The sequence below is a fragment of the Dipodomys spectabilis genome, unplaced genomic scaffold (genome assembly GCF_019054845.1).
Source record: "Dipodomys spectabilis isolate Male_0828 unplaced genomic scaffold, ASM1905484v1 ptg000669l, whole genome shotgun sequence".
Taxonomy (NCBI): domain Eukaryota; kingdom Metazoa; phylum Chordata; class Mammalia; order Rodentia; family Heteromyidae; genus Dipodomys; species Dipodomys spectabilis.
The window spans coordinates 3,693,529-3,710,381 of NW_024871346.1; the positions used below are offsets into that span (position 1 = coordinate 3,693,529).

Genomic DNA, 16,853 nt, shown 5'->3' on the forward strand with positions numbered 1-16,853 from the left:
TTTGGGTCTGGGTTTAGCTTTAGGTTTGTCATTGAATGTTGGGAATCTTTTGACCTTGTATGCTCATATTCTGATTCGTGTTCATTCTTTTTATTTTGTTCCTTTAACCATTTTAACAACCAGATTAGAATACTATTAATACTACCACATATTTGCATGAAATATAATCATTACGCTTTCATTTAAATCTCCATGACTGCTTTGACTGGTGAGGCTATGTCAGATTTTGCAAGCTGGTTTCATACTGAACCCTTGCTCCCTAACAATCCTGTACAGAAAGTTCCGTCCCTGGCTACAGATGAGCAAGGAGGCTCGGAGAGTTTAAAGGGAGACACATCATTCTTGCTCTGCCCCTGCTCGCTACCTCCCCCTCCTCGCTCACAGCCGAGAGTCGGTTCAATGCGTGTTTCTGTATCTTGCCCATGAGGTCTCAATTTCATGATTCTTGGAGTAGCTTTGTAGAGGGATGAGAACAGGCAAGCCTGCCCCACATTTCTAGATGAAGAGGATGCTGCAGAGCTAGCTTTGAGGACAGAAGAAGAGGCATTGGTGGATGATTACTTGCTATGGGGTAAGGGAGCAAAAGAGAGTCTCATCATACATGATTTAAAAAAAAAAAAGCATGCCCTCCTTCGATCAATAGAAAACCCATCCCAAGCTCCTTTCTCCTGGGTGAAGCCAACATGTTTCCTCCTTTTGTAGGTGGGAGGTTAATTTCTACATCTACTTAGGCTCGGATTCTGAGAAGCAATAGCTCGCATTAGCGTTGCCAGGCAAATAGAGCGTTGTTTGCTTAAACAGCTGTGATTAAGACTCGGCTCTACTGGTCACAAGTTTGTGGCCAACTTTCCAGAAATGTCTCTCAGATAAGTGCCGCCAGGCTAGCTGTGACCGATGGGAAAGAAGAGGGGAAATCCTGGTTGTTGGGGCCTCCTGGACCGGCCTGTGGGCCTCGGCCTGACACTGGTGACACCTGGAATTTGCCACCTTCTGGGAGCCAGAGAGATCCAGACAAACAGCACGAGGGGTAACGGAGACAGAGACAAAGAAAACACACTGAGTTATCAGAGCTGTCAGGTGCCAGATGGTGCAGAGGCTGGAGAGGAAGGAGAGACTTTTTTTTAAAAAATAGTTTTTATTGAGATTAAGAGATTACATAAATTTCACAAATTTCACAGTATTGTGAGATACTGACACTTAGTTAAAGTCACAAACACATGTTAACCTTCACAAGGCCAACTGTCATTAGCATGGTCTGTAAAGTTTGTGAATTCTATAAGCTTTGATAATACAGCTATTTCTTCCTCGGCGGGTGATAGATCTATTTCTTTCCTTTTGCTTAGTGTCAGCTGTCCCCTCTTTCCCTCTCATTCCCTCCCTCCCATCGCTGCCCTTGAGTTGCTTAGTTCATTTTCATCAATGTCCAGTGCAGCTGATTCCCACTGATACTGTGCCCTCAGACGTAGAGACTTTTAAAGGATACAGGAGCAGAGAGACAAACCATTCCTCTTGAGCCGCTGGCAGCCCTAGGGCAGGACAAGAAGCATTCCTTTCCCAGCCTCTGGGGTTTGGGGAGGGGCTGGGGAGGGAGGGTTGTGCTTTTTCTGTCCCTGGGTTCTGGGTCTGTCTGAGGGGGGTGGAGGAGGCACCTCTGGCTTTGCCCAGCGGTGTCAGGGCTGTATCTGGCATCTGGGTTGCTTGCAGGCAAGAAGGAATTACCCAAGGCAGGAGAATACCCTCTTGCGTTTCTCAGAGGAGTCAAAGAGGGTGTGGGTCAGGGGTTCCCAGGCCTGGCTCCTCTTCCCAGGGAGTTCGATCTGCCTCAGTTTTCCCAGTGAAGCGGACGACACTGCATTTGCTTTTGCCTCTCTCATTTCTAAAGAAGCAACCGCTGTCCAGGAAATCCTGTTTACATTTCATGGAAGGACAGCCAACTGGTTTTAACAAAGAGGATGCTGGGGCTGGTGAACGTTCTGGAAGGAAGAGATCCGGCTGCATTACCTCTTGGGAAAGAAAGAATGCTCCCAGGCAGACCTTGTACATACCGTGCATATGGGATCCTTTCTCACAAGGGTGCCGGGTCCCACTTCAGCGGCACAATGAAGATGAGCAGTCCTTCCAGGGAGCTACCTTTCATCCCAGAACACTTGAGAATCCAAAAGAAAACAGGAAGCCTGGGACAACACCATAGTTTCGTGACAAAATGAGATTCCATGGGAGGTTTTAATATCATCTTATTCTCCTGGTACACATCTCATTAGAAGAAGAAAATTTAACATAAGCATACATTCCTGGAAAATCTGGTCAGACCTCTTCTTGGAGTTTGAGTTCATTCCAGCAAATCAAATGATACAACATGAAATGATTGTCAACAAGATGAATGCGTAAAATCCACGTCCTAAGACAGATATAGATTACTGCTCTTAAATGGACAAATACTTCAGCCTCTGCAAGAAACACTTCATAGTTGGAGTTTCTCCTAATAAATTTTCTCAATCTACTTGACATCAATAGTTTTGGGAATATCCTCTTTTTTTTTTTTTTAAATCTTACAATGATATGGGGAAAAAATGTTCTTTTAGGAAGCAAGAAGAGTTTTAACTTCATGTTACTGTACATCATGCCTTTAGATTTGGCTCAAAATTTAAAGCCATGATCTTGCAAATATTTATTAACCTTCACTGTGCTTGAAAATATTTTCAAGACACGTGTAAGAATCATTCTTTGTCACTATAGTTTCTTCATTAACTGCCTGAGCCTACAGCTTCCTCTCACCGTGTATTCCAGCCACATCTGGGCCAAAGATTCATTCATTCATTCATTTATTCATTTTTTTTTTTGCCATTACTAGGGTTTAAGTCAAGGCCTTGTGCTGATCTTACTTGGCTTTTTCTGTCATGACTGACACTCTACCACTTGACCCATACCTCCAGTCCAGCATTTTGCTGGTTGATTGGAGATGGAGTCTTGTAGACATTGCCTGGGTGAGCATTGACGCTTGATCCTTCAGGATCTCAGCCTCTTGAATAGCTAGGATTATAGGCACGAGTCACCAATACCTGGCTTAGATCAAAGATTTTGTCAGTCCTGGACTTGAAGGTGGGGAGGAGTTATTAAGAAGTGACCAACCCCTCTGTACGATATTTTCACAGTAAAAAAAAAAGAAAAGAAATTCCTGATGAGCTGAAATGGATATAAAAAATAAACAAAAAAAGGAGGGACTAGTTGTGTTTCCATTTGGGGCAGCTCGATGCCAGATGAGTAAGGCCATGAGAGGTAAAGGAAACGGGTCCTGCCCTCAAGAAGCTGCTCACAAATGGCCAGGACATGATGTCATGCAGGAAACTGGGAAAGAGCAGCAGTAATGTATATTACTCACATAGTCAGGCCTGTCTGCAGCGTGTGTGTGTGTACGTGTGTGTATGTGTATGTGTGTATGTGTATGTATGTGTGTATGTGTATGGGTGTATGTGTATATGTGTGTATGTGTGTATGTGTGTGTATGTGTGTATGTATGTGTGTGTGTGCATGTGTGTGTGTGTGTGTGTGTGTGTGCTGGGGAGTAGATTCATTTAGAATGCCAGTAATTAGTTGTCTGAAGACAATTTGGAAGAGTTAACAAAGAATAGGAAATCTTTTTATTATTTCCCTGTATACATTATAAAGTTTTCTTTATAAGTATCCTATTTGAATACTTGTCATCATCCTGGCCCCTGGAGACACAAAGCACCGGCAATAGGAAAAGTGCCCAGTGGGCACAGGCTAAGAGCAAAGAAATTAACTCTTCCCAGCCTGGAGGCCTTCAGGCTGGGCATGGTTCCCCTCTTAGGATGCGTGTTCATCAACTGCAAGGAGCTAGGAGGACGCAACCCACTGCTGTGGATCCGAGCGATGGCTTTCATAGCCTGAGTGGTGGCAGGGACCCGCCTGGTGTACCCCCTCCTACCCCATCATAGCCTCTCCCTGTCCCGGTCCTTGCCCTTGGGCACCGAGTTCGAGGATGGCCGTAGGTGGGGCACACATCTCCCCTTCCTCTCTGAGTGTTCAAGTGCACCCAGCCTCAGCTTTCACTGGCATGAATGCCCATCCGCACCTGTCTGCCTCTCCCATGGCCTGTGCTCACGGCCTTTCGTGCATTCTCGTTTCAGTCCAGAGGCCCGTGGTGGAAGAATACACGGTGGATATTGAGATCAGTGTTGAAAATGTCTCCTCCCTGGAGTCCCTCAGAGCTCACCTGAGCAGCCTCCACTTTCCACTTCATGGGAACAGCACCCACCTCACTGCTGACATACTCAGCGTAGCGGTGACCACGGGTGAGTGACATGCCCACAGGTTTAGGATGGAGGAGCTGGGAGGAAGGACCGCTTGGTGCTCAGGCTCAGACTCTCCTGAGGGCATCACTGAGGTATTGGCCAGGGCTGGAATCGAAGGCTTCACTGGGACTGGACACTCTGCCTCTAGGCTTGCCCATGTGGGTGCTGGCCAGTTGCAGTACTTTCCCAGCTATTGGCTAGAGACCTGAGTTCCTCACGCTGAGGCAGCTCCAGCGACCAGCATTCATGCCATCAATCGAACTTCCTCTGGCTAGTGGGAGAGAGGTGCAGGGGAAGAGAGGAAGGGAGAGAGAGGGAGGAAGAGAGAACACTAGAGGAAAGGGTACCAGGAATCCTCCCGGAGGCTGATTCTTATATCAAGATATAAGATACCTTATGTCTTCTATGCAAGGATCTGTTTACCATAATATACAGCTGGGGTCCACCTGGTATGAGGCAACAGCATCTAGAAACCACACCACAGTACAGCAGTCAGCAGTCACCCAACAGTGACGCCACAATTACAGCAGCCATCTTTCGGATGCTCACAACTAGATACATACGTGAGCCTCAGCCCATTCTCCTGAGCTTCCGGGGGAGCCATGTGAGGTCGGGGTAGGATTCCCCCCGCGGGAGTAGATGCTTGCAGTCATCTATCGATGCAAAGATGGTGACCGCCTACTCTGACCCCACTCTTCCGTTGATGACAGTCTGCCAGCCTACCGCAAACGAGGTCTGGTGCTCCTGCGAAACAGGATACAGGTGGCCTCGAGAAAGGTGCGTCCGCCATCTCCCCTGTCATCAACAGCACGGAAGCATCCTGCCAGGGCCCCACTGCCACTGCCTGAAAGGACTTCCACCCGGAGGGCCTTTCTGCCAGCTCCCAGAAGGTGGGTGCTCCTTCCTAAGGTCTTGAGGACCCACTCCGTCTCATCTCAAGCGGGTGTCTCGGTTTTTCTGTCCGTGTTTAGACATGAACATGAGATTGTGGAGTTAGGATTATTTGTTTCACAGAATATTTGACCTTGAAAATGAGAGTCAGACTGAATGTGGGATTTCAAGAAGACCTGAAGAACACCTCATCGGCCCTGTATAGATCCTACACCACGGACCTAGAAAGAGCGGTAGGTCTTTGTTCCCAGGGGCCTTGTGACCAGAAAATTGTTTAGACGGAAGTGGTTCTATTCCCTTCCCCTTGGACAGTTTGCTTAGCTCAGTTGTAATCTACTAATGGGGATTTGGACTTATATATATCCATCTAGGATAGCAAATTAAGAAGTGTGCAAAGCTGGGCTCTAGTGGCTCACTCCTGTAATCCTAGCGTCTCCAAAGGTGTTTGAAGCCAGCCTGGTCAGAGAAGCCCTGGAGATGCCATTTAAAAATCTTTATTTATTTTTGGTCCCCTGATCTCAGTTTCCCAAGTAGCTAGGATTGCAGGCTCGAGTCTATATCTGCACCTGGCACCTGAGAAATTTTCTTTTCTTTTTTTTTTTTTTTACCACACTTCATGTAGGGTCTGCTTTTCTCAGAACTCAGGCAGATATAGGCAGTTAGGAATTACTTTTTCAAGAATCTGTTAAGGCCAGTGCCAAGAAAACAGAAGAAACTTCTCTCCAGAAGGAGGAGGGATATGTACTGTCCTCTCCGCTTCTGATCCATGAAACTTGTCTCACCTTATTTTCCAGTTCCGAGAGGGCTACAGAATCTTACCAGGCTTCAAATCCGTGACTGTGACTGGGTTCACGTAAGAACACTATACATCTTTCATTTCCCTTGACGGCATAACCCAAGATGTCAGTGAAGAAGAAAACCCATGCTAGGGTCTAGCATGGGATTTGCTTAGCACCGAGTGGTAGAGGTGGAGGAGGATGAGTGAGTGCAGGGATTCCGAGCAAAAGGAAGTACTGGGAAATCTCTACCCCTTGAGAGATGTTCCTGTTTAGTGGTAAAGACTGGAAAAGATGCATCCATGCACACAAGGATTTTGCAAGCAATGTGCCAAGTGGTTCACTACAGAGTTTGCAGATACAAACATGAAATGATGTCATATAGCAATGCCAGCCAGACAGGACCACGAAGTCACATGATTCAACACGAATGGGTGTTCTGGACTTACACACCCTAGCATTCCTCCATTGGTTGGCACTCTGTTCAACATGAGGAATGTGTACAGGACTCTCCAGAGTTTAGGCCCCGCTTGGCACTCAGTGTGTTTGCTAACCCTGGGCTAGCGTAGCTGTGTGACGTCCAGTCAGCAGGTTCAGCATCACGGATGTCTCCCTGTAAGCTCCTGTGCCATTCTATCTGCTCATCCCCACTTGGCAGCTTCCTTCCTTTATATTTCCTATCTGCAGACTTTTGGTGGCCCGGCCTAGCCGCCAGCCGTCATCTAGAGTTCCACATGAGTTTATTTTGGTCATTCGCTGAGGGTTCTTGCTATTTTTCTTACTCATGCCAATAAATTATAAGGATCTAGACTCTGTCAGGTTACTGCCTTACTGAACTGTGTGGTCTCTACCCAGCAAAGGCAGTATTCTTGTGAACTATGAAATCAAGACTACAACACCACCAAGCGGGCTCATGCAGAAAGCCAATGAGAACGTCATAAAGAACCTCAATCAGACATACAGAATGGACGAAGGCTCCTTCCAAAGCGTGCCCAGCAGTAAGTGAGGGCCGGCGGCAGTGGGGTTCCTCGGGCTAGATGCCACTTCTGATGGTAAGGATGGTGGCGGGCCAGCTCCAATCTAGAAAACCACATTCAGATGCCCCAGGTGGAGAGAGACTTCTGGCTTCTCCCCCTCTTCAGTGTCCCCCCCCACCTGGCTAACACCCCTACACCTGGAAGACAGAGGTGAGGGGAGCAGGGAGTAGAATTGTGGTCCACAGGCTGGGTAGGATGTTGTAGGTTCTCTATATCTGCACAACCAAAACATCCAAAGGAGCAACGCTAAGTGAGTGGCAGGTGTCCACCACAATGCCTGTCTCAGAGAGTGGCTTCCGTACCAGCAGCCTCAGGACCCTCTACCAAATGAAAATTTTGTTAGACATGCAAATTCAAAAATGCAAATTCCCATCCAGGTCTCCCCTAGATCTGCCAGGGCCAATCGGCTCCTCCCAGACCTCCCGGTGGCCCACATGTTCCTGGGTATTTGGGGACCTGGCTCTACACCTCTTACCTGTGAGGGGCCGTGAACCCTTGCTGCGAGGCAAAGGTTCCCCTCTGCTCGGGATCCTGACGCCTTCTCTTTGGGTTTCCAGATGAGACCAAGTTCACAATTATCCCAGAACAAGTCTTTGAAGGGGACAGTGTGACGCTGCAGTGTGAAAATGACGTCTTGTCCCCCAACGTGTCCTGGCACTACGGGGAGAACCGCTCCGAGATCCAGAACAGCAGCAAGTTCTTGATCTACAACGAGATCCTCAACATGACATCCGTGTCACGCCTCACCATCTACAACTTCACCCAGAGCGATGCAGGTGCGTCTCTGCTGACCGCCAGACCTGCATGGGAGGGGGCTCAGAGCAGCACGGAGCAGGTGCATGGGGCTGCTCCTCACAAAGACCGTCCTGGTTCACACTCGCCACACTCTCCACACTCCACGCCACGGCGTTCCTTTTCAATTGTATTTAAAGTTACAATATTTTAGCTGGGTTTTATTTCACCCACATATCATCTTAAGCTCTAAAAGCTTTACAGTAGTTTTGTGCAACTAGAATTTACAAACTTAATTTTATATGAACTTAAGTCTGGACACACAAGCCCCCTCTCGCCCAAAGCAGGATGGCGAATACAATCCCCTAGACCCCAAATTTCCTAGTCATTGAAATTCCTCTCTTTAGCCTTTCCCCACCCACCTATCTACTCCAATCAATCACAGGAGCATGTTTGAATTATTTAAAGGCTAGTGATCTTCCTGACCCAGCCTAGAACTCCATAGTCCCATTGTAAGCCAGAGTCAGTAGGGCCAGTTCTCTGGATAAAGAAGTAGGCTACTTGTAGATGAGTGCAATCACATCTTTGTTGATTCTCATGAGAAGAAAAGCTAACCACGGTGTTAAATAGGACGTCTTTGGTCATCTCCCAATTTCTCCTACCTCTTCCCATCCTGTCTGGTTTCCTACTAGAGAAAAGCCCGGGAGGAGGAGGGGTTGCAATTAGGGCGTCTCTCACCTGGTGGTCTGCATAGAATCTCTGTACTTCCTGGGTTCCCCTTCTTTAACAATCCTTCTAATTAGAGTACGTCAATTGTACAACATGAAGGGTTTCGTTTGGATACCTCCACGTGTGCATATAATGGATTTGCTCATGTTTAGCCCTCTAATCTTGTCATACCACATTTCCCAACCTACCTGCTGTTAAACTTCCTTGAAAAAAACTTAAAATGGATTAAAAAATTAATATGCATTTGTAGTGTGAAGGGTTTTCATTGTGATCTCCTCATTCATGCACTCAGTGAACTTGGAACAAACTCACACCCATTGCCCTATTGCTGTTCTTCCTGCTCTCTTTGCCAAACAGCGTTGCTGGGTTTTGTTATGCTTTATTGGACGTGTTTCATTTTACCTGTTCATATCTGCATATGATATACTTCTTTCATATTCCCTGCACACACACACACACACACACACACACACACACACACACATGCACACACACGCACACACACTCATACACACACACACACGCACACACACACACACACACACACACACACACACACACACACACAATCCCTCCCTCCCTCCACTGGGTCTTCTGCTAACGTTCCCCCTTTTATGTTTTAAGACTTTTAGGTCTAGATTCCACTCAGGAGAGAAAATGCAGAGCCCTTGTCTTTCTGGGTCCTCAGGAATGCTTAGACCAAGTCTGCTACGCTTTGGAAGTGGTTCTTCCCAAAGTAGTTCCTTGATACCCTGGGGTGGGAGGAGGCTGTCACTTCGTGGAGGATATAAGTGGGGGACGCAGGTTGACTGTGTGTCTCCTTTGCAGGCGACTATGCTTGCAAATTGCTGATGGATATTTTTGAATATGGGACCTCAAGAAAAATAGATGTCATACCCGTTCGAATACTGGCCAAGGACCAAATAAAGGTGATCTGTGACAATAATCCTGTGACTTTGAACTGCTGCAGTGAGAACAGCGTGAACTGGAGCGACGTGGAATGGAATCAGAGAGGGCAGATACGCATTGCCGGTAAGGATGTGGGAAGAGGCCTTTTGCAGGCAAGCCGTTGCTTGCCTCTTGGCCAGATAAAGATGGGCATTGTGATGCGAGACAGGGGAAATGTCAGAGGGTTGTTTTTATTCTGGACTTCAGATTCTGAAAAAATACTAGATTCGATGCCAGGCTCAATGGCAAAACTAGAACAACGCCTCCATTCATGCAAACAAACATGGTGCTAAATTGTAGGCGAGATCCTAGCGACAGAAGATGGAAGGAAGGAGCCATCCTGATGTCTCAGGAACTCCTCCCGTCCTCTACAAAGCGTGACCATTCCTGCTTTCCCTTCCCTTCCTGAGCTCTGGGAAGAGTTAAGGATGCCTTAGCTTTGATTTGATGATTGACTTCCATTGAGTCTGACTTGGAGCTGATTCTTTCTGTCTCCCTCCCCTTGGTGTCTACCCTCTTGTACACACCACCTCCATCCTTCCCATCTCTAAATTTATAATCTTCTGTATCACTCTGTAGACTTATTTGTCCCTCCACAGTTTCACATCAATTCATAATCCTGTTGGCTTTAGGTTTATATGAATGAGTGGTAACAAAAACGACACAAAAACAATAATAGTGACACTTTGTCACGTAACACTTTTATAAAAATCCTAACCCACACGTGATCACTTTTAATCACATTTAAAGTTGATCCTAAGTCTGAGCTGATGTTTTTACCTCCAATATGAAAATAAAGAACTTGAGGTACAGATGAAATGCCTCATCCCAGGTTATCACCGTATGAAAAGAGAAGAATTGGAACTCTATAGAACTCCGTTGGCAAGACCAGCAAATGGTGTTGTGGGATTGTGTTATCCAACCTGTTAGGCCAGCAATGCCACCAAGTGGCCTGGGAATTTGAATGGAAGAAGATGGTTTTCTACCCAGAAATCCCTTAGAACTGCCATCTACCTCTTCTCTTAAGAAGCAAAGGTATTTGGTGGTCATCTTGAAAGACAAAGTAAAGATTACTTTAAAATGTGGCTTGGCCCATGAAATTCATTAATGCAGTGAATCTTTATTTTATGAAGTCTTTGCTATTAGATACCATGACACTATCTAAAAGGAATACAGAAGCATCAATGTAGCTGCACATTTCCCTGGGCGTGTCTGTTTGGCAAAGCACATTTCACTTGCAGCATTTGTGTTCTGGCTCAGAAGAGAGGGACAGGCATCTGGTAACGGTGGAACCTATTGGCACTTGGGATGCGTAGTCACTTCCTGGGTTTTGATGGAAGAGGAGGAGTAGGCATCAGGAAGGAATTGCCAGGCAGGAAATGGCCCTCACACGATTCCTGTGGTATATTCCTGACTGAGACTCTTTCAGCCTGAGAGGGGGCAGACCTCACCCTCTGTTGGGAGAACCAGGAAGTCTGTGCTGCAGGTGCTCCAGAGCCTCTCCGGTGATCATTCTGCAGACTTTCCTGGTGCCCAGTGAGGACCCAGCCAACTACAGAACAATGGATTTCCTGCCACGGGGCTGGACAGCTGGGGCCTGGGGCCTGCTCAGGACAATGGCTAATAAATCACCTCTGTGCCAGGACCTAGCCTTCTTCCACTGCCCCCCTTTTTTCTGCAAGCTCTCATCCTCCAAATAGCCTGTGCCTTTTAGCATTCGTATTTCTGCGTATGCGATTCACATATTGCACCCCAAAGCATTTGAAACTAAGGACAGTAAGTACCTATTATTTACTTCACATGCACATTATTTCTACACATTTCCTCATACAATCCATCCTGCATAACTCATTGCCCTACATGTGAGTTTGGGTTAAAAGAAAAATGTTGGGTGTTTAAAGATGAGTAAGAGTCAACAAGAAACGAAAGGAGGAAAATATTCCAGAGCTGAACACGGGCATAGAGGCATGGTTCAGGGCATGCCAAATGTCCAGCATTTAAGGGAGGAATTAATGTCTAGTATTTAGGGGAGGAATGTAGTATGAGACAAAAGGAGATGAGCAAATTAAAAGCACACTGTGAATGAATACCATCTTCACTTGACTTTATTCTATACATTGTGGTAGGGTTTTGAAAGTAAAAGAAAGATTATCAGATGATCAGAGCGGAACTTTAGAAAGCTAAAATGTAGTGGTATAATAAGTAGGTTGAATTAGAAACAGTCTGAAAATCAAAGCCTACATAGGGTAGTCTGTAAAGTGTACACAACAGACAGTAGAACCCAGGTGGCAAATGACCTTGGATTGACCTGGTAAGAAATGCTGGTGAAGTCAATCCACAAGCATTTTACAACCTAGTAGACGTACAATGTAAGGAAATGCAAATAATTAAGGGCAACTTTAAGGCTCTCTATTTGGAGAGCTGCCAAAGGTGGAGAGGAAATGCTGGCAGATGTGCAGGTTTTGTCTGAGGAAAAATAAATAAGTTGCATGTGTCGAGGTAGGGGTACTGAAGATGCCAAATGAACATTGAGAATTGTCTTCTAAAGTTTCTACTGAGGGCATTTTTCTTAGAAGTGGTGGGATGTCTTCTAGACATACTAGAAGTCAAGGCTGCAAAAGGAAGGGACTGGCAGCAAGGAATCCTGGGAAAGAAGCTCAGGAGGGAGGATGGAGACAGAAAAGCAGGAGAGACCTCAGGGACTAAGTAGCTGCGTCTGAGAGAAGGTATGGCAGAGTAGCATGGGATGCTTGCAGTGCAGGTAGTGAGAGAAGAAGGCGTCAGCGGGGCAGAAGAGGTGACTGATCACTGTTGGCTTCAAGGGCCACCCTTCAGATGGAGGATGGAAGAGGCCAGTCACAAAGACACGACGACAACCAGGAGTGAAAAATTAGAGGCGAATGCAGAGATAGCGAGAGATGTGGGAAGGAGGAAAGAACGGTGATGGCTGAGAGAAAAAGCATCCCAGGCACAGAAAACTTGAGTGTATCTGTAGGCTGAAGTGAAGGAGCCAGAGGAAAGATGAAGACAGAGAGAGAGAGAGAGAGAGAGAGAGAGAGAGGAGCAGTACAGGATGGAGTTGGATTCTGGGGGAATTGGAAAGAAGCGACTTTCCAAAGGAGAGATGGAGAAGTGAGCCCTAGAGAAAGGGGAGACCATTGTGACTTTGTAATTTAGCCAAGATGTGAAAAGAGGAAGTCAGCTGGGCATTGTCAGAAACTATTGGAGGATTAAGGAGAAGAGATCACTTCAGATATTCCAATTATTATCCATCAACCAGAGCCAGAAAAGATACATTTGTTGGAAGGTGGCTCAGTGGTAGAGCACTTGGCTTGCATGCCAGAGGCCCTGGGTTCGATTCCTCAGCACCACATAAGCAAAAAGAAAAAAGTCGGAAGTGGCGCTGTGGCTCAAGTGGTAGAATGCTAGCCTTGAGCTGAAGAGCTGAGGGACAGCGCCCAGGCCCCAGAGTGCAGGCCCCACGACCGGACCCCCCCCCCCCCAAAAAAAAAGATACATTTGTTTTGGGACTCATCAAGAGACTTATTCTTTTTCCTTCATTTTTTTAAAAAGATAGTGTTTGAAGGCATCTTAGAGGTACACAACAGGTGTAGTGGGAAGAGAGAGAATAAAGAGACTGAGATTGGAGTTGGCAATAAAATTCATACCCTGGGGTGTCCTAGAACCCTGGGGAAGAGGTAAAGATCACTTAGAAGGTGTGATGTCTCTGGGAGTAAAAAGGAAGGTTTAGGATGGGAGCTGAATGGCTGGGGTCAAGGCTCAAGTGATAGAGCACCTGCCTGCCAAGTCAAGGCCCTGAGTTCAAACTCCTCTATGACCAAGCCAAATAAAAAATGAACACATGTATGTGTTCATGTATGTGTTCATTAACACCTGCATGTGTTCATTATTTCAAGAAAAGATTAAGGGAGATGCTCAAGAATGTTTTGCTGATAACTGGTAGCTTGGGAGGATCGGAATCCTGGAGCCAGAGTCTGCAGACCTGATCGCTGTGCTACCTCCATTCAGAGAACGGATCTAATTTAAATGTAACTTGCCTTTATTGATGTGGCTTCCGTGTCCACCAGGCCCATGGAGGAATCACCCCTGTCATTGCAGGAATCCCAGAAACAGACCTAGAGTCTTTCTGCAGTACCTACACCATCAGGGCTAATGGAACCCAGTGCCCAGGTGGGTCCTCGGGAACCAAAGTCACCTACACATGTGAGTTCATCCGCAGTTACGGAGCCAGAGGCAGTAAGGACATAGAAGTCACGTTCATCTCTGTGGGTAAGGACTCCTGCACTCCATTTTTTTTTTTAATTTAAGCTGTATCAGTGCTGTCTTTGCTGTTGAACTGGGAATATCCATGGACTGAGAAAAATCAAGTAGGGCTTTTCCTGGAAATGGGATAATGGCTGGAACCCGTGGTTCATTAGGAGATAGAAGAGGATTCCTTCCCTTCAGTTTATATTCTGCTGGGATCTTTTCTAAGTTGAGGTGGGTCGGGGCGGGAGGGGCAGCTGCGGGGAAGGGAGAAGCTGTGTGGTCGGGTGAAATGGATTGATGGGGAGAGTAGATTCATCCTGTTGTCATGACAACAAAATGGGAACCTCCCCCCTTCCTTCAGTTCCTCCCTTTTCCTTCCACAATCCCCTTCTTCTGACCTTTAAGTCCAGCAGCTGGATTCAGTACCCCACAATCCTCAGTTTCCCCCATAGACCCACCACTCCCGTTCCACCACCCTAGATGGAGGATTAATGATCTGATAATGTGTCCTGATTTTACAGCTGAGACATGTGGTGTTTTTTTTCAATTCACTATAGTCATGCCTTTTAAACAGATAATGTCCCTTCATATCATGAAGCATTACAATTTCATCCATAACTATAAAAGTATGTTTCCACCTGTCCCACAAAATGACCTCAAACCCTTTGAATAGACTCAGAGAAAAGACATAAAAAATTATGATACCCAACTCTTGTCTTTCTGTGTTCTGTTTATTGTAACTTCATGTTGCTGCAGAGACCAAGATTAGGTTTCTGTGGGACCACAGAGCTAACATGACTCTCAGAATTAAAACGGGAGTGCATGTTCACTCTCGCCACAGAAAACTTCAATTTGCTCAAAATGTGCTGGAGGCCACACCAAGCTGCAAAACTGAGGCGTGTCTTAGAGGTGCAGTTAACTCTGGCTGAAAAGCATAGGTTTGCTTGTTTGCACCTCAACTGAGTACTAAAAGAAACAGATTTGTGGTTCCATAAGAGTTTACTTTGTGTTCTCAGAAGCAATGAAAACTTAGCCTTCTCTAGCTCGCTCAGAGAGCAGGACAATGCTAGGGACATTGTGCAAAGTGCAAATGGCTTTTATTGTATATCCAGACATATTTCAAATTCTAAAAGATTCTGTAGAAAATCCTAATTTCTTTTCATTATGATTAAAAATAAGATTTTACACTGACTGGAAAAGCAGGCCAGTGATGGTGTGAAGATTGAAGCATATAGCACTTGAAATATTAATTGTGTAAAAGATATGACCCAAGAGAACTGGGAAGAATCGGTTGATATTCATATGAGCTTTTATGTTAGTAATGGTTTCATGATCATTGTCAATGAGTAATCTCTCGTGAATCAGTGAGGAATATCTCAGAGTAGTAAATTATAATTTAGTTATATATAATTCTATAAGGTTGTAAGGATGTTACTGTGATTATGTGATAGTAATAAACATGAATGTGTCCCTATATCCCAGCTTGCCTGAGGCAATCCAAATATCATTACTTGGGCAATAAACTCTTACCATCTCCCTGCTGAAATGGAAGTTCTAGAATTCACTCTGTTGCTTCAGCCTGGACCCAGGACTAAATGCTGGGGACACAAAGATACAGGACTCCCACTTTGATGGAGGAGAGGTTCAGAAATTGAGAGGCAATCTGATAGCGGGAGAGAAATAGTTTGGAGGTGCCGATGACAGAATTGTCACAAGAACCCAGCCATCTTTTCCCCTTTGAGGTTGCCCCGAAGTGGGTGGACGGGGAGCTTGGGTTAAGTCACCAACCCTAAGTTTGCAACCTTTTGCCCTGCTGATCATCAGGAGATAATTCCAGCCACAAAGGGGAAGTGCACGAGCATCTAAGGCATGCGGTGGAAGTGAGTACAGTTCAGAGCACCACCTGGAACAGCCTAGAAACAAATAAAGCCCAGGAGCAGCAAGGTACCAGTCCCGCGTTGACGCTAGTAGAGTCAGGCCGGTCCGCGTTTACTATCTCTAGCTTAAGTTTCACGTGTGTGTCTATGTCACCAGAAAGACTAAACATTGGACTTGTTTGTCGGTTTTGTTTTGTCTGTTTTTGTTTGCATTCTTTTCAGCCAACCTAACAATAACCCCGGACCCAATTTCTGTTTCTGAGGGACAAAGCTTTTCTATAAAATGCAGCAGTGATGTGAGTAACTATGATGAGGTTTATTGGAATACTTCTGCTGGGATTAGAATACATCAAAGGTTCTATACCATGCGTTGGCATCCTGCCGGAGCGGAGTCAGTGCTGACAGTGAGGGCAGCCACCCGGGAGTGGAACGGTAAGCGAAAGGCCTGACCGTGTGCCATGGAATCCAACCCCCCGGGAACACTTCCTGCCTGTGCCTTAGTCGTCCCCAGGACACTCCTATTCTTCCTGCTTTATGTGAAATACATCTTCCTGTGTGCACAATGGTCCTTTGAGCAGAGCTTTCAAAAAGCAGACAGGGAAACTGAGTCTCAGAGAATACATACCTCAGCTTAAACAACTTAAAGAGACAGTATTGTTGGCTGGGAACGTGGCTTAATGGTAGAGTACTTGCCTAGCATGCATGAAACCCTGGGTACTATACAAACAGAAAAAGGCAGAAGTGGAGCTGTGGTTCAAGTGGTAGAGTGCTAGCCTTTAGCAAAGGAAGCTCAGGGACAGTGCCAAGGGTCTGAGTTCAAAGAGAGAGAGAGACAGACAGAAAGAGAGAGAGAGAGAGGAGAGAGAGAGTACCATTATGAGTGCCTCTAATTCCTGTGCTTTTGCCATTATGTTAAGAGCATTATTTTTTAAAAATACTTCTCCCACTTTTGGAGTGTTTCATCTAACTGTGTTGTAAAAAGAAAATCTAAGCAATATTTTATGTGTCTAGTTCCAAAGAAAAGAACACCTTTTAAAAAACATACTTATTAAAGAATTTGTTGAATGGTAATCACTTTGTACAACAACTTAAAAGTCATAAAAATATACTTTCAAACATTATTAGCAGAGGCCGGGCACTGGTGGCTCATGCCTGTCATCCTAGCTACTCAGGAGGCTGAGATCTGATGGTTCAAAGCCAGCCCAGGCAGGAAAGTCTGTGAGACTCTTGTCTCCAATAAACCACCAGAATCGGAAGTGGCGCTTTGGCTCAAGTGGTAGA

General features: G+C 45.8%; 1 protein-coding gene across 4 annotated transcripts in view; it reads left to right on the plus strand.

Moving 5' to 3' along the window:
• Positions 1-16,853, plus strand: part of Adgrf5 (adhesion G protein-coupled receptor F5) — a 70,802-nt gene that overhangs the window by 40,210 nt on the left and 13,739 nt on the right. For 3 of the 4 annotated variants that reach the window (XM_042671910.1, XM_042671907.1, XM_042671909.1), the window contains 10 exons: positions 4,149-4,313; positions 5,024-5,203; positions 5,328-5,437; positions 5,999-6,057; positions 6,836-6,978; positions 7,575-7,793; positions 9,307-9,510; positions 13,546-13,716; positions 15,520-15,639; positions 15,795-16,004. In XM_042671910.1, coding sequence (XP_042527844.1) covers positions 4,149-4,313; positions 5,024-5,203; positions 5,328-5,437; positions 5,999-6,057; positions 6,836-6,978; positions 7,575-7,793; positions 9,307-9,510; positions 13,546-13,716; positions 15,520-15,639; positions 15,795-16,004 — 1,581 coding nt within the window. The remainder of the gene's footprint in view (positions 1-4,148; positions 4,314-5,023; positions 5,204-5,327; positions 5,438-5,998; positions 6,058-6,835; positions 6,979-7,574; positions 7,794-9,306; positions 9,511-13,545; positions 13,717-15,519; positions 15,640-15,794; positions 16,005-16,853) is intronic. The other variant, XM_042671911.1, reaches the window with a different exon arrangement.